This window comes from Lepeophtheirus salmonis, chromosome 14, assembly GCF_016086655.4.
Source record: "Lepeophtheirus salmonis chromosome 14, UVic_Lsal_1.4, whole genome shotgun sequence".
NCBI classification, from domain to species: domain Eukaryota; kingdom Metazoa; phylum Arthropoda; class Copepoda; order Siphonostomatoida; family Caligidae; genus Lepeophtheirus; species Lepeophtheirus salmonis.
In genome coordinates, this window is record NC_052144.2 from 20476706 (window position 1) to 20497991 (window position 21286).

The 21286-nt window shown below is 32.0% G+C and overlaps 2 protein-coding genes across 10 annotated transcripts in view; one reads left to right on the forward strand and one right to left on the reverse strand.

Moving 5' to 3' along the window:
* Positions 1–3020: 3020 nt before the first annotated feature.
* Positions 3021–5495, reverse strand: Sce (E3 ubiquitin-protein ligase Sce). Its single transcript, XM_040725666.2, has 2 exons — positions 4533–5495; positions 3021–4437 (listed from the first exon to the last, which is right to left on the reverse strand). The coding sequence occupies exons 1-2, from the start codon at positions 4688–4690 to the stop codon at positions 3660–3662; spliced, it is 936 nt and encodes a 311-aa protein (XP_040581600.1). The 5' UTR covers positions 4691–5495; the 3' UTR covers positions 3021–3659.
* Positions 5496–5773: 278 nt separating this feature from the next.
* LOC121128949 (trehalase) overlaps positions 5774–21286 on the forward strand; it is a 41730-nt gene continuing 26217 nt past the window's right edge. For 2 of the 9 annotated variants that reach the window (XM_071893454.1, XM_071893461.1), the window contains exon 1: positions 5796–6094. Coding sequence is in view for 2 of the 9 variants with exons in the window: in XM_071893453.1 (XP_071749554.1) it covers positions 12946–12967 (22 nt within the window). In the remaining 7 variants the exon portion in view is untranslated. Of the gene's footprint in view, positions 6095–7936; positions 8112–8176; positions 8349–12808; positions 12968–14405; positions 14638–21286 lie in introns of those variants that run through there. The other 7 variants (XM_071893453.1, XM_071893460.1, XM_071893459.1 and 4 more) reach the window with 6 other exon arrangements.

Sequence of the window (21286 nt, forward strand, 5' to 3'; positions counted from 1 at the left end):
TTTTATTTTGAGTTCCCTTTTATTTTCGGGCATATCCAGTTGACAAGATTTTACGGCTGGAGGTAAGTAGGATATAATGCAATGGGGGTGAATACTATTGAAAATACAACAAACTAATCAATTTATTACAAGCAGAGTAGATTTAATGGCATGAAGATACCTATCACTTCATCAGAACACTTATGAGGTTGATAAATATATTCCGGCCTAAGTCATCTGTGACTCAGACTATATGGGCTTGAGAAGGTCAAAACACGGCCTGACTGGACAGTCCAAGAACTTAATCGTAATTTTTGGGTTTAAAAATGGGCTATGTTTTCTAAATTATATTCAAGAAGCCGAAAAATGGGTTTAATCTTGTGAAGAAAACATTTGTACTAGATTTGTTTGGTATACATGAATAAAACTAAAAATTAGTACAGCTAAATTATCATTATTTACGCAGCCACTAAATGAAACTAACTAGCTAAGAAAAAATGACTTGAAATTATATGAGTTGGACAATTCTGCTAGCTATGAAACTAGTACAGTCGCGACTATTCTTCATTTATTAAAAGGGAATTGTTCACAGCTTAATGAGATATAAACAAAGCATTAGTAAGCGCCGCTCAAAATTTATGAGCTCGAGCGGAAGCGCGCTCGCCATTTTAGAAAAGCGAAAAAATCGATAGAATTTTTGCTCATTTATATAAATTTGTATTACTTTTTCAGTTTTCTGCAGCTTATGAGATAACATCGAAAAATTTGAGTGTTAAAGAATAATTTTAAAGATTACAAGAAAAAGGTTTTTATGCTATATCTGTGGCTCTGCTGTCTTCGGTTGACGAGTTTACCTCTCATGTAGCTGGTGACTATGAAGACTCTGACATCAGTTACCTCAGAGGCACTGCCATCTCCTTCGTGTGTGGAAATTACGTTGGAAGATCAATCTTTCTTTTTTGTAAAACGAATTTTCCCAACAGAAATACGATTTTCAAATATTTTTATGTTGTAAATTGACATAAGATCTCAAAATCTCACGCAAGCCTAAGTTAAAAAACTTGAGAACCCTTTGTTTAATCTCAAACTAATTGTCAGGAAATTACCCCTCAGACAATTTTTAATTTTTTCAATCCGTTGCTTCGTTTAATCGCACTATTCGGTATGAAATAAGTCATTTTAAGATAGCTTTCAAAATTACAGATAAAGTGGAATGGATCGAATAAAAGGTATAATGCATTTAATAACTTCATGTTTTGTAATGTTTTTATTCTATTTGTTTATGCTAAGGTCATAAATTTAAACATCAGCATTTTCAATCTTTTTTACTGAGCAATATGAAAGTACTTAGTCTTAATTTTTAACCTCTCCTTTTTTTTTGAATTACTATCATTAATTGTATGGAGCGTGGTATTCATATACTCTAATGTCATATTATACAATTCAAATGTGGGTATTAAAAAATATCATCTTTTGCACAGTACTGTATTCTGTAATTCATGAAAATTTCATTCAATTCTCTTGATGTTTAAGAAAGTTGTGCTGTTTTATTGAAATATCATATTTTATTATATTACAGATTTTGGTGGAGGTTACAACATTCACAGATTTAACACTACAAAGAAAAGGCTTAAAATTCCTATAATAAATTGGTCATAACTTCCTTAATATTGAAGCTAGAGACATGATCTTGGTATCAAAATGTCTTTTTTACCATTATCTATTAGATAAAACAGTTTTAAAAGGGGGAAAAATTGAGTTGGATTTTTTTTTGTAACATACATATACCAAGAGTTTTCAAGTTTAAATACGAGCGAAAAAATGAGCGCCGCTCATTTTCATTGAGTAGAAGCGCGCTCTTCGGATTTCTTGAGCGGACTAACGCTCTGGATATAAAGTTCAAGCAATCAATTTTTCAGAATATTAAAATTTATACTTTCTATTTTCACAATTACCATTATGAAAAATCTTTTTTCTTCTTATAAACATTCTATTTGGGCTTTTTTTTAATTAAATGATTTAATCATTATTACTTTAAAAAAATGTGCTTTTCTGAATGTGGCCCTTCAAAGATTATAATTTCCTTAATTCAGTTCTTTATGTGAAAGCTTGAACCCTCTAGCTATAGATTCTTGAATATATGTAATCTAATGCAATTTTTACTCAGTAATATTTTTATTAACATATACTTTTTCAATAAATATTAATATGTACATATAATATCTAATATCGACCCAAATAACATTATTATGTCGTTTATAAATGGTTAGAAAACAAGTTCCCTGTTTTTAGATTATTATTTTATTTTTATTGGTAGCACATTATTTCATTTTTAATCGGTAGAGAGGTTTTTTGGCTAATAATTAATCATAGTCCGGATCTTTTAGTATTGGTCAGTAAATGGTATTCCATATTTGTTAATTTTTAAAAAATCTTACAATTTATATAAGCAAGGAAGGATTTGTGGCCAAAAAATTACTTACTATAAGCGAATCCGTCTATTATGAACCGAAGAATAGACTGATAACCAATCTACTCATGGGTGTCTTAAAAATGATATATGTCCGTTGATAAGTTTATTGGTATTTCAGTAAATTCAGTTTTTGAGACTTCATTAATTTAATTCAGTCAATTAGACACGAAAAGAATGCATTTATGAGTTACTCCTATTTTATCGAAATTGGTTACTTTATACGAATAAAAACGCTCAAATGGGTAAAATCTATTCGTAAAGACTCAGTTTGCTTTTTTAAGTCTTAGTGATTTGAATTAAACTTGATTTCCTTGAGAATTTGATACTCATATTTGACTTGAGACTAAATATGTTAATCAAACAAAGAAAATACATTTGAGAAAAAGAAGAAGAAATGTATTTTCTAAAAATGACATGATCCCATGTCATAATTGTAAGGATCCAGGTGTATTAACATTTAATTTGAACAAGAGTCATGATTAAAAAACTAAGTGGGAAGAGTCATACTATTTAAATACGGCTTACCTGACAAATTAATGAATATATTGAAAATAAATATTCTGAATTATTTTTATTTATGTAATTTATTTCACATCCGCGAGATTGTAATAAACCAATTTTACAAATAAATATTCTGTAATATGACAATCTATTTTTATAACATGTATATATAGGATCGATAAATGGCAGATGAATCATATATAAGTAGAACAATAATGATTTTAGGTCATTAAGTTACTTAATATTCATTTGATTAAAGTAATGCTTTAGGTACTTATATTTTCTTACTTAAGATGATAAGCAATAAATTGGGAAGACATAAAGTACCAATTCATTTAAGAGATAAATAATATGTAAGTACACAAAAAAGATGGATGCACAGTATTAATTTATAGCACATTAGTTGAGAATCCAATATCAGAAGTCCATATAGATAAATCACACTGTGTAGCTAGAGTCCAAATATATTTTATTTTGAGGGACATTTCACTCTATGATGATTGAATTTAATTCATAGGAATTTGAAACAATGAATACTTAAGTACAAACAAATGTATCCAAATAAAATAAAATAAATCAAAAATGTAGTGCCTATAACTATTTCTCAGGATAATAATATTAATAATTAATCTTTGACAATACAATCTATAAGTCATTCATTCATTTAATAAATAAATAAAATTCAGTGGTCATTCCAAATTCATTTTTAAAATTGCTTAAAAGAATAAAACATTTCCATAGGTTTATTTACTTTCCAGTATTTTTCATTCACTTCCGCCAAAGAAAACGTACCTGTCAAAGGCTGATACGCCCCTTGTCCAGTACACATATGTATAATGAGATCACTCACGTTATTTGACTGCTGATCCGCATCTGGGATATCTAGCGAAATCCTCATAGCGAGATACTTGCACAAATGTTCAACAAGAGCTTTTGAAGTCGTTTTGATGTAGCGAATGGAGCTCTCCTTGGAAGCAATACTTTTATCTACTTCTGGATGGGGTTTGAAAACGATTTCAATTTCTTTTTGGGAGTTGGATTCATCTGAATCCGTCGTTTTGGGTTTTTTCTTTTTTTTGGCATTCGGATCATCGGATAAATGAGAGGATTGCTGCCGTTCTGCACCAATAGGCGTGTTTTCTGACCCAGAGTTAGGTGGTAAATCATCATTGAAATTTTTCTTTCTATTTAAAGCCTTTGCATGGGCCATTTGAGCTTTAATTCCGTCTGTAATACTTGTTATGAAATTGGCACTACGAGACTTGCTGAGAGTTTCTAAAATGGACTCTTGCTGAGCCTCATACTCCTCTCGATTTGGAAAGATTTTTTCAACGAGTTGATCGAAATTCGGGTCTGGACGAAGACTTCTTTTAGAAACCAGCTTTTTTCGACAGGTTGGACACTCCTTGTTCCCTGATCTTAGCGCTGTCACGATGCAATCCGCACAAAATCGATGTAAACACTCCTTTGTCGTCATTGTCGAGCTAAAAAATGAAATATATATAAAAAATGAACTAAATGATCTTGAAGAGCCAGCACAGATTCTTCATTCAACTGAATGCCGCAACGACTGACTTACCTCAACATATCAAGGCAAATGGGACAAGTCAGCTCACTTTTGAGGCTTAGGGCGGACACAGCTATCTCCGTGTTGTCTGTGATGGCTTCTTGGGGAGTACGGTGAAGCTCATAGAGGGATAAATCCCAGGATTTCTCCACAATTTCGTTGGAACTCATACCGACACCGTCGCACTCAGTTTTTCCTTTCTTTCATTTGTTTTTGTTTATTTTCTTTTTCTTTTCCATGATATTGGTGTAGGCAGGGGGACCATATACAGGCTTCATCCATTTTATATCTTACTTAAAAAGTTATTCTGTTGATCAATGATCATGAACATACATGATTGAAATATAGTAAGATATGATTCTACCTAATATATGTTCTAAAATCAACCTTCATAAATGATTAAAAATTATGTATGTACAATTAAATTTATCTCCATCTAAATAGAATATACTTTTTGTTTAATTTATCAATAGTAATTACTAATAATTGTTGGATCGGTTCTAGAATAGATTTCCTAATCAGTCTTTTTTTTTACAGGTTTGATCTTTTTTACCATTCCATCTTCGTAGCTATCTCTTTATTTTCTTAACTCTTGTCCATGAATGAAGAATATAAAAACGAAAAAAATAATTAATGATAGCCAGGGCCGTCACTAGCCCCTTTTGGAGAGCTCCTTCCCGCCCAACAAAAGAGTTTCTGAAGCCCCCTAAAAATTTGAATATAAACAACTGGAATGACGTAATTATTCATTACGTTATTTCACCTGCTATAGTTACCATATAAGACCCATAAGGACCAGTCCTAGGACTGGCAAATTTTATTAGGGGTGAACTGATAGAACTGCAGTCTTTTTATAGACCGATCCAATACTATTATTATTAAAATGAATAAAAATTATATAACAGTTGAACATAATTATATTAATTGATTATTTCCATAGCCATATATCACTCGACCATTTTATATCCCTACACTGATATAATTTTTGTAATTAGACGTAAATAAATTTTCACAGTTTGGTTTAATTTCTACTCTAAATATGTTTCGAATAGAAAAAAAACCTACCTGTTGTTAATCATTTGTATGATGTCAACGAGGTATAGATACATTAGTTAACTATCTTCCATGATGATATATTATAATATTTAATTATGTGGATCAGGTGCCTATATCATTCAATTAAATACCCATTTTTATGATAGTGCAGTAATATACAAAAGTGCGCATGTATACAAAATTCTATTGATTAATAGGTTGAGTGATACCCATTAAACTTACCGAAGTTTTGTTATCCTTGACAATTGTTGAAATCCTGTCTCTCAAAAGATAAGAAATACATTCCATGTCGACCAAATGAGTGTTTTTTGTCAATGTATGGCATGAAAATGATTTCAAACTATGTAGTGCTGTAAATAATAAAGCTCCAAATATCTGATCTCTTGTTGCTGGATCAATTTATTATGATTGGTCTATAAATACTTCTTCCTTCGGTGAAAAAACACATCAAGTCTTGCAACGTATTCGGCTCAGGTATTCAAACTCTTTGTCTAAATTATTTGGGAATTTTGCTCAAGGTAAGGATTTCAATCATTTATTCATTACTCATTGAATCCATTATTAACTGTATAAATCAAAATTCCTTTTTTATTGAGTATTTATAGGATCCCGAATAAAAAGAATAAATGATTTTTAATAATACTAATACAGAAAACAAGGAGAAACAAGAACTACATCAGAATATTTTTTTTGTATTCAACGCAACGGATACATAAGTTAGCAATTAAAGGGTTCCATCCCTCCCTCTAAGGACGCCCCTGAGTAGACATTAGTTTATGATGGGTAGGGCTGTATATTAATTTACAAATATCCACATAATCATTATTAAATTTCAGAAACTTAGCGAATTGATTGTAGCATTGACATTGTGTATCTCTTTAGGAAATATCTAAATTTATGTAATCTAAAGTACAGTAATGTTATTATTCTTGATTTAAAGTAATAAGAGACATAACGAAATTACATTTACACAGAGTAATAACTAATAAGTAACTTATTACTCAGAGAAGTAATATTACCGAACACTGCTTATTACATGATTTTTCAATTAAGAATAATCACTTTGCTGTCTCCTCCTTATTTCAATCTTTCATGAAGATGTCAGTAGAATTCCTAACGTTAGTAACAGCTTTTATCTTGTTCAAGATATTGTGTACATAATTATATTGTCTTTCTCGGTTGAAACATTTTTTTTTTTTTTGCAAAGATAACATGACATTAATGGACTAATTAGTAGTTCATATCATGAGATATTTATTATTAAAAAATATTTTGTACTAATTATTTTTTTTCATGACCAGTCATTGGAACTCGTAAGTTATAAAATAATCGGGGTTTCACTCTGCATGAATTGGTTCCTTGTAATCAAATTCACTTATAACTTATAAGTTGCATGCCACAAACATACCTGGAGAAAGAAGTGTTTACAAACGAAATTGTGTAATATTTTCTTTCAAAATTGTATTGATTTGTATAATACCTTATTCACTCAATCAATAATTGTTTTGTTTATAGAATACAGGGGCGTCTACAAGGTGTCAGCCCCTCCAAATTAAGGAATTTTTGCTTTTTACTAGAATATTTAATATTAGAAATTTATTTTCGAAAAATTTAATATTTAAAATTTAATTTTTTTCCGAAGAAATTAAATTTTTGAAATTTATTTTCAAAAAATTTAATATTTGAAAATAATTTTTTCAATTTTTTTCCCAAAAATTTTTATTTTCTGTGAAAATCTTTGGATTTTTTAAATTTTTCTCCGAAAAAATGGAATTTTTTAAATTTTTTTCCATTTTTTTTTGTCAACAGCTGAGGATTTTTGAAATTTTTTCCACAAAAATAACTTAAACATTTTTTTTCGAAAAACGAATACTTTTTTTTAAATGTATGTCCACAAGGATTTCGTCAATTTTTATATGCCTACTTATGAGCATTGAGTAAGATGACGAACTCTCTTACATCATTTCAAATATTTAACTTTCCTACGGTCAATTAGTTGAAATTTCAAAGATATTAAATAATAATAATACATTCTTTTACTCTTCATGAATTCATGGGCGTAATCAAATTACGGCATGATTGTCTGTACAATATGTATATTATGTGTTTTTAATTCATGTTATCATTGAATGTTAAGATTTGCAATCTTTTGATTCATAACCTTGGCTTTCATCATTCTTCAAGACTTAAAGTTAAATATATGTAATAATTAGTACACATTTATTATGCAAATATGTTGTGTACAAGTTCGAACTTTTACAAGGAGATTGTTCAAGCTACAATTTGTACGTTTCATTATGTTTAATAAAAAAATTATAACTATTAATAGATGCTACCATTTCATTGTTGATTTCTTTCAGTAGTAGCTTGGGATGTGTTTTTTTTTGGAGAGGACGAGAAGAAGGCGGCAGCGAAACATATGGTACTCCCGAATTAAGGCCCTTGTTAATATCAGCTGCCTGTAATATGATTTTGGGGTGAGAAAATGAATGACTGCTATAAGGAGGAGAAGCTGCCACATTTAAAATAGCATTAGTACATCGAAAATATTGCAATGATATTTAAATATATATTTATTTTATTATGCATTTTTAAAACAGTTTACACCAAAGATAGTGGATGATTCTTCTTTCAAAGGAAATGTTAACAACATAGCCATCTATTTAAGAACGAATAAAAAAGAAACTATAATGATCACTCAATAGAGCGGAAAACCTCCTCCAAAAATCAAATTTAGTGATATATCTCAATTTCTTCAAAAGTTATGGTCAAGTATGCATTTTTTACGTTTTGTGTTACCTTAACCTTGACATTTTCAAAAAATTTAATGGCCTCTTACAGAGACAATATATAAAATTCATACCAAGTTTGATCAAAATTTGACGTAATCCTGCTGACTAAAAAACAATCAAACGGATGTAAAAACATAACGCTCGTTCGACTTTGTTGTGGAGGTATAGGAAAACAAGTAGCAATCGTTTTTCCTTTTATTAATCTCGAAACGGTGATTTTTCTCTACAAAAAAACCATCTCTAGTAACACTATAACTTTCTCATCGCACTCTTAAAAAATAACTTCCCTCATAATGCGCCACCATAAACGTAGGAGACGGGAAAGCAGAGGAGGGTGGCAACTTATCCACTTCCAATGAGGGAAAACTATCAATAAATAAATTGGTATGTACGGGTAATTAGCCCCTTCCAAATTTAGAGAAAAGTAACCAATATTCGGGCAATATTTGACCTTTCTAAAAAAAAAAGGTCACCAAAAAATTTAAAAAATTATTTTTTGGAAAAAGGGGGATATAAATTAAATAGAAAAAATGCTAGATCCTAATATTTTGAGCAAAATTTGAAACACGGAATCTCCTCTCCTACGTTTATGTGTCCTACAGAGTACTTATCAATTAGTAATAGTCATAAATTAAACCATTAATATAAATTGACCTTCTAAAGAATACTCAATTATTGCATTATCATCTTCACAAGTACTATTCTAAATTCTTCCTCGAGATATATTAGTGTACTGCCATACTGTTCACCAAACCTCAATTAGGATGAGACTTCAATCATTAATATCCAGGATTGGAACATTGCCACTGAGCCTTTTATAACAGTAGTCATTCCTAAAAGTCAACTGATTATTTTTATCGAAAAAAAAGGAATTAAATATTAATAATACATGAAAAATATACAACTGATAGAATATTATCAAAATTTGCTTAAATAAAAACAAATCAACTCCAGAAATTAAGGAAAAATAAATGAAAAGTTGTATTTTTAAGAGTTTATTTGACAGTTTTCGTAGTCTAAAATTATAAATTGGTAAAATATGTTGTTTTATTTGCCATAAAGGAACAATGATAGTATATTTGATAATATTAGACACTTGGTATCAAATAAATGAGATTTTAGTAATAAAAATTAAAAGAAACATCAAAATGAATGTGCGTAATACGCAGTACCAAAGATAATATTTATTTTTGGCAAAATGTTTGGAACTAAAATACTCATACCATGAGACAAGTTAGGGGTAGATTGGAAATATATTGTTGCAAAATATATGTTTCATCTATAATACTTAATGACATAAAAATCCTGTAACTTGATTTATATCGATAATTTTAAGGATACAACATCCAAATTTCATTTTTTTTTGTCATTTTACAGATTTTCTAATCAAAACACGTCCATAAAGGACCATTTTTTTTGGACGTTTGATGGTTTTTTTCTTGATTAGAGGAATAAAATGCAAAATAAGAAATATCCGGCACTACTAAATTCCCAACTTTTGTCATTACGGTAAGTCCTAATATATATACAGTCAAACTTGGTCTAATGGTCACGTCATTTATCCTGTCATATACAGTTGCCACGGATGAATTCCATAACATAAAAAAACTATATTAAGCGTGAATAAATGGGACATTAAAAAACTGTATTAAGCGTGTCTCTGCAATTCCCACCCAGCTGTTGCACATATTGTACATAGATGAATCTGCTTTAAGTGTTAATGGTCACTAAACAGACATAGCTTGTTATGTTCAAGACAAAGACGACCATAGGGCCTCTCTTGACGAGTTAGTAAATAAAAATATATCCATTAACATAAATGAATTTCTATCCTTTCCTACCTCTTTTTCCCATGATTAGAGTTGACATTTTACTAGCCCCCGCCCCCAAAAAAAAAAAAAAAAAAAAAATAGAAAAGGAAAAACGGTTGTTGTGTGTGTTTTTTCTTCTTTTTAGTTCAGTATTTAATCGGTCGACGTGGTGGTAACTTCTTCCTCTGAAGTGAGCATTCTCACCTATCTTTAGGTTAAACTGTTTTAAAAATGTATAATATAATATAATTTAAATGTAATTACAATATTTTCTCCGCAATAGTGCTATTTTAAATGTAGAAGGTTTATAATGTTTATCATTTTCCCCCGGATCATATAACAGGGAGCCGATGTAAGGAACGTTAATTCAGAAGTACCATATGTTTGGCTGCCGCCTTCTTCTCGTCCTCTTTTTTTCCCCTTTCAAAAATGTCAACTCTACCCATTATTGCCTACCTGTAAATTTTATCGTTCGTTTTATTCTTTTATCCACTAGTTTTAACTTTTCAATTGCTCCAAAATACCAAGCACTAAGTGTCACTTTTTCAGTTTTATTAAAAATATTCTTTTTCTGTTAAGGAGTATGTTTTGTCTACTTTTGGCATGGGCTTTTTAGAGAATGTGAGGAGAAGGCCGGAGCAAGACTTACAGTATTGTTGAATTAGGACCCTTGTTAACATCAGCTACCTGTTCTGCATAGAGAAAAAAATATTATTTCTTCAAAGAATAATCTTCTACATTCAAAATAGCAAAAGTGTACTGAAAATATCAAATTCAACATAAACCAAGGAATAGCTGAGATATATAAAGGGTTTTTCAATAGGGACACTCACATTTGATAGGTCGTGCGATTTAACGCCTCTAGACTATTTTCTTTGGGGTCACGTAAAAGTCCTGGTCTACACCAATAATCCGTTGACGTTAGAAGAGCTCAGAACAAATATTCAACGGGAAATTGCTGCAGTTTCAGTCAATTTATGTGGAAAAGTAGTCGAAAATTGGGTTCAACGATTGGACTTCTTAAAACGTGCACGTGGTGGTCATTCAAACAACACCGAATTTCATTCATAAATTAACTTGAATGTACATATTTTAACGGCAAATAAAGAAATCGTCGATATCTCAAACCGTTTTCGTTTTATTAAAAAAAAAAAATGTGAGTGCTGTTAATGAAAAACCCTTTATAATAGTGGGCAACCGTTATTATTTATTTACTCATATCTATTATGTAATTTTTGAGAGTTCAAAGAGAATTTTTTTTTACAATGTCCCGATGAGCAGTCTTGTAGAGCACATAATTAGCTGTCGATTGCTAAGAAAAATATTTTCCTAATCGCCACCATGAGCACACAGTACGAGAAGAGGATTGAGACCACAACACTCTTCCGCACGGAATTGTTACAGAAGGCCATCGGAGAGCAGACTGGAGCCTCAAGGAAGACATTTAAAATGTCTCCATGCAGTTGAAGGTCGGAGAGGACCTCAGACACTCTTCAGGAGCAGGTAGGAAACCCTCCGTGTCCGTCAACCGCCTGAAGTCGACCTTCGAGAAAAAACCAATTTCCTCAATTGTTGACATGGCCAGGAAAATGAACAAGTCCCCATCTGCGGTTTCCAGGTCTCCAAAAAACGCAGAACAGCAGAGAAAAGTCAGTTTGGAGGCTACAAAAAAGATCATGAACCACCTTTGATGAACCTGTGGACTCATTGTGATCTTTTTTGATGAGAATACCTTTACTATTGACCTTGTTCTCAACAGACCGAATGATCGTTCAGTGACATTTGGAGATGCAGAAGAGGAGCACCGATATGTTTACACCCCCAAACATCCTGCCTCAGTAATGATGCTACGCCTAGTTACATACAATGGGAAGGCCATGAATCCTGTGTGGCTCCCTTTAAGATACAGGTTGAAGGCTGATGAGTACGTCAAAATACTGGAAACCAAATTTCTGCCATGGATCATATCCATCCTTGACAATTCTCCCTAGGTATTCCAACAAGATGAAGACCTGCCTACACATAAAAAAAAACCCAAGAGTGGCGGCAGGCCAACATGCACCTCTGGGCAAAGTACTTCTGGCCGCCGGAGATGCCGGACCTCAACCCCCTAGACTATTCCCTCTAGGTGCACATGGAGTCCAAGGTATGCAGGAGACGAGCCTCCATGAGCGCCAAGTACATCTAGAGGATCTGCAGCAGCTTCCGCCACCGCCTAGACTTAACCATCAATTCTGAGGGCGGATACATTGACTAGAAGTGTTCGATTTGTTTCTATTGATAGTTAACAAACTTGTTTCCTAATTCACCCAGGGTCCTGCCATGGTCATCAATACTTTTTGTGTTAAAATGAGTAAATAATAATGGTTGCCCTGTATGATATGATAAATATATGTTTTCAATAGTTATTTTCTGTTTTTATGAATGACCTTTTAAAAGTTCCCACATCCTAAAAATCAAAATTCCAAAAATTGATTTATTCTTTATAAGTTGAGTCACTTTTTCTCCAAGAAATGCAAGCTCAGTACTTTCTATAATTAGAAGAAAATTTCCCGTAGAATTTTGTATGTTGCAATATTTCCAATAACTCTCTTTTTTTCCTTTTACACACCTTGGAAAAAAAATGTAAGAACATTTTTATTAAAAAGAATTTTGAAACTTATTCGCTATTTCCATCGGATTATTAACAATAAGTAATTTACTCTTGTGTTTGTAGTGATTTTTGATAGTGAATAAATTGAAAGAATATTCATTCCTTCGCGTTCAATGGATCATTTTTACATTGGAAGTATGTAATAATAATTAGATATTGTTTTTCAAACACTTTAATGTAATTTTTTAGTGTAAATACATAGCAAATATTTATTTCTTTTTTGATTGTTTTTTGTGTCTCTATATGTCGGTATAATAATTAATTAAACTGGGCCAGATAATTACATCAGTTTGGAGCAGTTGGGATTTAAAAACTTTGGATGATTTTTCTGTAAAATATCTATATATAAACCGGGTGGGATTTTAAATCCCGAACAAGTTTAAACCTCAATATCTTGGTAATCCTGAGTTTTACGTTATGGAAAGTGTGCTCATCAGATTTAATTGACAAAATTGTATGAGGAAAAAACACAAAATCCTTGAGATGTCCTCCGAATACGAACACCGTGCTGCTATTATTTTGTGCCTTTGTGCTAGGTGCACCCCCAAGGATATAAATAACACCATAGATATATAGAGAGATTATCTTAACAGATCCGGTGTCATGCTAGAATGTTAAGTTGGTGCAGTTTGTCCAAATCGGTGAATAGTAAACAGATTTATTCCATAAAAACTAACATTTTAAGACCTAAAGTTTATATTGGAGAAAGGAAATATGACTTCCTAACTAGCTCGCTGGGTTTGAATCCCTTTGACTACTACGTGTAGTGCTTTTTGAGAGAGATAGTTCAATTAACGTGTATAGAATACTTTTAACTCCTTGTGGGCTTCCATTCTCGAAGAAATGAAAAGGAGTTCTTCATCAAGGCCTGTGCCAGGTTAGAGGCTGTGATGAACTTGGTGCTGAAGGTGGTTGCTTTGAGCAATATACTTTACAGTGGACGCCACAATGTAAGAGCAAAAGATTAGTGAATTGCTGAATTAATTATGGGAAATAAACTGTTGAATATATTATCCTTAAGTTTTCTGAATTTAAAATCCCGACTCTGTATATTTTATGTGTTATTACTTGTGTGAAGACGCGTGTGTCTTCAACGGTACATATATAAATCTATTAGTGCCGTTAGAGATTGACTATAATCAATTGAAAAATTATATATTTAAAACAGTGAATTCATAAGTGTTCATTGGAGGTTTTTGGTGCCAAATTTGGTCATTTTTTTCCCCGCCATTTTTCAACATCCTGGAATCTACTTTGGATATTCTTCCTTTTCGTCTGAGTAGGAGTCTTTCCTCCATATATAATTTTCTAGTAATCGCGTGCTCTCTTTTTAGTTCATCCATCTCCTGAGTGTCTTACGCTCGGGCTTTCCTGACTCCTCCAAAGAGCTAAATAAATTTGGTCAAATAAATTACTTTTTTGAGATTAGAATAGGAAAACAGTTGTTGCTTGTCTTTTTTGATTTTTTATTCATTATTTATTAATTATTGTTGTGATAACATCTCCCTCTAATAAAGACTATAGTTTACTGTTGCTTACCTTAGTGCAATATTGAATATAATTAATTGTTTCAGTCAAGTGCCATAAAAAAATTATCCCTTCGCCTGGATTGCAATTAATTGGATCTGCATCTATCAATTCTCCCAAGGAGTTCCTATTTTTCCATTTGGATATCCTAGCCACACGCTTTCTGATCCTCTTTTCATGTTTGGTTCAAGGGATCTCGTCTCTGTGCCCTCACTCGGTGGATCTCATCTTCTTTAATGGAAGGATCGTTCATTGTGCAGATGCCCTTTCACATCAAGGTTTGTGATATTGACTTCTGATCTCGTGAATCATTGCCTCTATTCTCAAAAATACATAAATTCCTTCAAATCTTATACGGAATAATCATATACTGCTATAAGAACTAATGAGTTCCATAAAAAGCCTGAATAATCCACTGAAAGCCCAAGTGAGGAACAGTAAGAGTTCTCATCCTCCATCCACTGCTCCTTCAATACTGAAGTTCTTTTCTTCTTAAGTCAACTCTGCAACGTTTACTCTAAGAAAAATATTTCATTATAAGAGTCTTTCAGTTTCCTTGATGTATATAACGCCGAAATAACTTATTTTATTATAGGAATAAATCGTCATTACAATGATGATCCTGATTTTTTAAGTTCCAAACACTTGTCCATAATATCAAGCAGTCCTACTATAATAGCAGGGGATTTTAATGTCAAGCTTAAAGTCACTAAATATTCAACTATACGCACGCAAAACACTTATCCTACAGCTAAAAAAAGCTCTTAGCTCAATTATTGCATGGTTGCAACCAAATTTGGAATTACATGCATACTTTCTTCTAAGAAAAATTTTCTAGGCCTGTATCCTCCCGTATAAATATGGTTCTATTCAAAGGTTTCTTAAAATAATCTTTGAAGTCATAGAGGGTGATAGAAACACAACAATCTGACCATAAAGGCATTGACACTTTTTCATAGGAAATTCAATTTTATTTTTTTTCAATTTTTCAAGAGTAAAATGTAAAAGAGAGGTTTTGTGAGGAAATTTATTCAACAAAACCCTCTGAAAATAGTGTTTGGCACAACCTGATTTAATATGTGAGTCCTCAGCTCTAATAATTACTTCAATACGAGGTCTAAAACTCTTACAAACCTTCACTATTTAATCAGACTCGAGCTTGGTCCACTCCTTCTTGATTGAAGCTTTTAGAGACTGGATACACTTGTGAGTAGTAGCACACACTCTCTCCTCCAGACGTGTCTAGATAGAGTAGTTCGAGGATATCGCGTCTGGAGGGCGGCCACATGCTTAGGTCCCAAAAGTCCGGAAAGTTGTCTCTCAGGAAGACCTAGGTCTTAGCACTACGATAACATGGAGCTCTGTCTGGAGTCAAACAAAGTTATCCCTGAACTTTTCTCTGGTCCAAGGTAGCACTTTATTATCCAGACGTTCGATGTAAGCATCTCGATTGAGCCACTCCTTCTTCTTTACAAAAATGGGAGGGCAGACTCCGCAACTTCCAAGAAAATGGTTCCGGCTTGCTTGATTGTTCTGAAGACATGTCTCACTGAATCTAAGACATTGTCTGGATGCTCGAGGGTGATGTAGCGGCTGTTCTCTCTATTAGAAAGTGGTTTCAACGGTCAAAATTTTTTAATCAGAAAAGATCAAAACTTGGGCCGAATTTTTGTTGCCCTTGAAAAATTTAGAATCTTGTTTGCTCTTTCCAACTGTCTCAGCTTGCTTTGTTCAGAGATAAGATATCCTGTTGTCCTCCTCCGTGATTTTGACCAATGTCATTCCAGATTGAAAATAAGAAAATGTACCACTTGATAATATCAACCCTGTATATAATCCAGAGCCTTTACAGAAAGGGTTTTGAAGACTATATTTTTCAAATGGTTGGCGTTATCCTATCCAGAACTAGAACGTGTTTCCAAAATGAAATTCGAAAATGCTTCTATCATAATAAAAGAGGCTATCGCCAAGGAGACCCTTCTTCTGCAACACTTTTTATTTTATGCATCGACCTTTTAATATAAGATATCCACCAAGATAAAAAAAAAAAATCATTGGTTTTAAATCTTCAACTTCTATTTCAATATACTTCTGTTATGTAGATGACTTGACTTTAATTTTTACTGGTACTCCACTTCTAACTTTAAAATCTATTAAAAATATGACACAAATCTTGAAAACATACTCTTTAAGCTCTGGCCTTGAAATGAATGCTGAAAAGACAGAAGTTGTAAGTATATACAAATAACATTTACAAAAAGATTGGTTCCTTTTCAAGACCACTGGAAAAATAAAACGGCTTGGGTCATGGAAAGTTCGAAAAAAAGTTAAAATGAATCAAAATGACATCCTATCTAAACTGAAGAATGTTGTAAAGTTTTTTATTTGTTTACTTTAAATATGTGGGATAAGGCAACATCATGAAATAACTATATTTCACACCAAAAGATATGCAACTTTTATCTGTTACTCTTTTGAAGCTGATATTTTAATGATTCAAAACGATGATAACGATGATATGGAAAGTAATTTATTTCAATTAGTAAAAAGAGAAATTTATTTACAAAAAGATTACACAACTCCAAGAAATTTGGTGCCTTATCACTTATTAATTTTTCAGCTTGAGGTCCTTGAATCTCTATTGGATCGGTCGACCTTGAGATTAATGCGATCATGAATGGAACATTAATGTCAAGGAGTTTTTATGAAACAAGACTGAATTTATTCAATTAATCCCGGCAATAAAGTGTCGAAAATTTTAAAAAGGCTCTTCAGACTTCCTCTTCAGGACTTGACGTATTCTACATTGGTTCAGAAGGAATTACCAAGTGTTATGAACTATCTGTAGAGGAGGGAATGCCAGAAAAGGAATGTATATAACCAATAGAGGCTATAATCCAAGGTTAATAGAAATACAAGTTTAGACCATCATGTAATCGGGCTTGCTACAATTATCAATCTGATGTATTGTACCTACTGCTGGGCAGGATAGACAGATAAGACAAAACACACAACCAATCAAAGTCTATGTTGTCATTATTACTAGAATTTTCAATTTAATGTATCTAATTGACTGTTGGGTAAGAAAAACAGATTTTGACAAAACATGCAATCCCTCATCTACTATGACGTCAATATAAAAAGCGCGGTGGAAGTCAAACATCAGTCGTACACGCGTTATGGTATAACTCTGAATTTCTAACGACCAATTGTGCCATTCAGGTTGAGGTTAGCTACGATTTTCGTATCAATGTTGAGAAAGTATACTCAATCCCCTACACTAAACCATTTTATTGAATATATAAAACCAAGTAAAATCAAAAGAAACATTCATGAAGTAATTGGAGATTTTAGGTGTAAACCTCTAACTTTGGCAAGTTAAATGGTTTACTTATCGTCAATTATCCGGTACCCTGGAAGTTGAAAGTAAATTTTATAAGAACAAACATTTTTGCTGTATAATAGAGACTGGTAATCATTTAGTATATCAGATAAATACACTGGAGGAGTTCTAAGCATTATAAAGCTGTATGCAATTGTTTTTTGAAATATTTATAATACCTAGTACTTTTTATTGACTTTCATATGACTTAGAGTATCTGTTTATTAATGCATTTGCATATTTCTTTTTGTTTGTGTTTCTGTCTATTTTTTGTTTTTTTGGTTTAAATTTTGAAAATGTATGAATGGATATCAATATATATGGGGCACTAAAAAAAAATTCCTTAAATTTCCCGGATTTAAAATCCTGACCCTATATTTAAGTATCCATAGGTATATATGAATAACTTATTGAATAGATTCTTTATATTATAACTTTTTATTTGGATTAATATAAAATACATTTCGTACATATTTTTGATGATTTTTTTTTTAAAAGACCTTTTTCTGATTAGGTTTATTTTTTAAATGTTATTTTGAATAATGGATTCATTTCATTTCTGGCCTTTTTGAAATAAAATAGAAATAAATTCATTGTGGAAATATTGTTTGGCTTGTCTAAACACGAGAGCGATTGTTCTTTTGCCCCATTCTAGGTATACAGATGGAGATGTGTATCCTATGTCTATTTGTATAGATACAAAAATATGACAATGGAAGAGTCTGATACTTCTTGTCCTTCCAAACAGAAGAGTGTTCTTTTCCAAAGCTGTATTCCTTATTATTTTATTCTTAAAGAGATAAAATGTAAGTTACAAGTAATCACTAGTCTGTGAAAGACGAAGAGCTATAAGTGTCAGTCCTTGTTGGACCTGGAGTAGAATTGAGGATCGACATTGTAGTAATTTCTGTATGTACTATTGCTCGATAACAGATAGTCTAATAAAACGTCATGACAGCTAAGCTGTTCTCCTCCAAAACATTCTGACAAACTAACGAGGACATATTTTTCATTATTCAGTGGCAACTCTTTCCATAGTATAGATCTCCTACTCCTCAGAATGCATTTGAGCATCATTTTCAATTTAAAAACCACTGGGATATGAGCGTTCAAAATACTCCATCAAATGGAATTATAAATGCTCAAATAATCATCAACTTATGGAATTCCGTTCGTAATTTGTTCAGAGTTTTGACTCAAGGCCTTTCAATCTTTTTTGGTCTGTAAACACCAGGCAAACAAAATTAATGGAAAAAAAAAAAAAGAGAAACTGGCCACATTTGAAATATGATCTCTAATAAGTAATAGCTAGTATTGTTCTGTATAGAGATATTATGGTGGTAATGGAGTACTGGCACGTTTAAAACTGTATTATATTCAATTGGTGTTATAAGCGGGACTTACAGCGCCATTACGTCACAAAAATATTGGCCCAACGATGATATAACTCCCAAAAACTTTTCAAACAAAAAAATATATAATTCGTGAGTTAGCCCCTTATCCCGAATAAACATCCTGTTGTCTCTGAATTACCCTAAAGGGAGATTCATAAGCAACTCGGCCACTTAAGGGGGTAGGGAGTATCCGGCCTAAAACCACGTCTATCCTCGTTGAGAAGGAGTAACACTATTTAAAACTATGTAGACCTGAATAACGCACCATGATGGCATAGATGACGTCATAAGGAACATAACAAAAGTTTTAATATAAGGGCTAAAAAAAACCCCGTTATTAAATGAAATATGGAACAATTTAAAAAAAAGTCCATTGTAAGGCCTTTCAAAAGGTAAATTTAAAAATGAAATGAAAAGTTGGGAAATTTTTTTGGAGGGGAAAGTAAAAAAAACCTAGATGTTCTTAGGAAGGGGCGAAGAAAAGTATCACGTAAGTCTACATGGGCGAGGGGGCTTATAATTATATGGAAAAAGAACCATGTGGCGTATGATTGATCCCTATGGACATTTCTAGCTTATCAAAGATTTTGAGCGGAGGTTATGTTTTTTTCTCTGTTGGTTTGTTTGTTAGTCACCTGGATTACGGCAAGAGTTTCATTTTAGGTTTTGATAATTTAATATTTTTTAAATCCAAATTATTCCCTCAAATTCATTTCATAAGGCCAACTAGACATTAATCAAATTAATCATGATAATCGTAATGAATTTAGAAGATAAATCATGTCATGAGTTCTGCTTCCCTCTTCTCTGCCGTTCCTTTGTGTGTGATCCCTCAATCACAATTAATCAACACACAATGACTGGCAAAGTTTTTTATACTTACATTGCACTGTATGAATAGAATAAACAGTTATTCAAGGAAAACATAAATATACACATGTTAATAATATGTCTTATATTAAGTGTTTGTAGAATAAATGATTTTTTTTTTTTTTTGCAAAAAAATACATAAATAAGTCGAACAGTAATAGCTTTCATCTCTTTGTCTGTTTGAATGTTGATTGAAATGTCATCAGTTGGATTTTGATATTATATGCAATACATATAGATAGATTTGTATGTCTATAAACTCTTATAGTTCCTCTTATCTATTGATAACTCGTGATTTGCATTCATCAATGTTGAGTCAAGATAGCTTCGTTTTTCTTTTATATATTTGCAATTTGCAACTAGCGGTACTACCTGGTATGGCCCGAGTTATTAGGTGTCTACTAACGTACACACCTAACTTATTAAGATGATCACTCTCTAAAAATCCTCTATGTTACTCTACACTTTCATGAGCAAACTCATGCGTAGTTGCTCAATACTTAAATGTTCTCCCCTCAAGAATGAAAGAATAATGAAGATAACAGCTTGAGGAAAAAAATGTTGAGGTTGCTAATAACAAAAGAACTCGCAAACTAAAGATTTACAACTCAAAGTTTATATACGCTCCTTTTTTTAAAAATATGTCGTGCTGTAAATACCCACGCTCGTTGCTACACTTCATCTAACGTCACATACATTTTTTTTATATGTATTGTCCTTTTTGTTTGTTTTTTAATATGAGTTTTAGCTACAGAGGCTTGTTGTTAAAAATGAGATATCTCCAACCGATAGGGAAACAATTTTTACTTTATTAATAAGATAGATAAGAGATGATAGAGATTAATGATTTGCATCATATATGTAGGAGTCCTAATCCACAGAGGTTTTGATTAATTATTATTATTAGTTACAAAATGTTCGTTTGATGACCTTTTTGTGAGATGGATTTTCAATATGAATACCAAAATTAAGTTTCCATCAGAATTAATGGGTTATGAACAAATCAATAAAACATTCGTAGTTTCGAGATGGCGTTAAGAGCCGGAGCCCCGCCATGGAATTATAGAGACCTAGAATAATCATGCAGAATTTAGATTCCCACATAAGGGAAAGAAATGAAAAATGAGTCGAAGTCATTTTTTATTCCATTCCTTCAAGCAGGTAAATAAAAAAATACAAGCTAAGCTACATTGTAATTATTCCATGGTTTTGTGAACAAACTACAAAAAACAACAACGTTTCATACCAAGGATAAATATTGATTGCATGGGGACGCCGTTA

What these genes read in the sequence shown, in the direction of transcription:
- Sce (XM_040725666.2), bottom strand. Translation starts at nt 4,690, where the DNA reads ATGAGTTCCAACGAAATTGTGGAGAAATCCTGGGATTTATCCCTCTAT. An exon ending in ATTTGCCTTGATATGTTGAG is followed by an intron (nt 4,438 to 4,532) that starts GTAAGTCAGTCG and finishes TTCATTTTTTAG; the next exon opens with CTCGACAATGACGACAAAGG.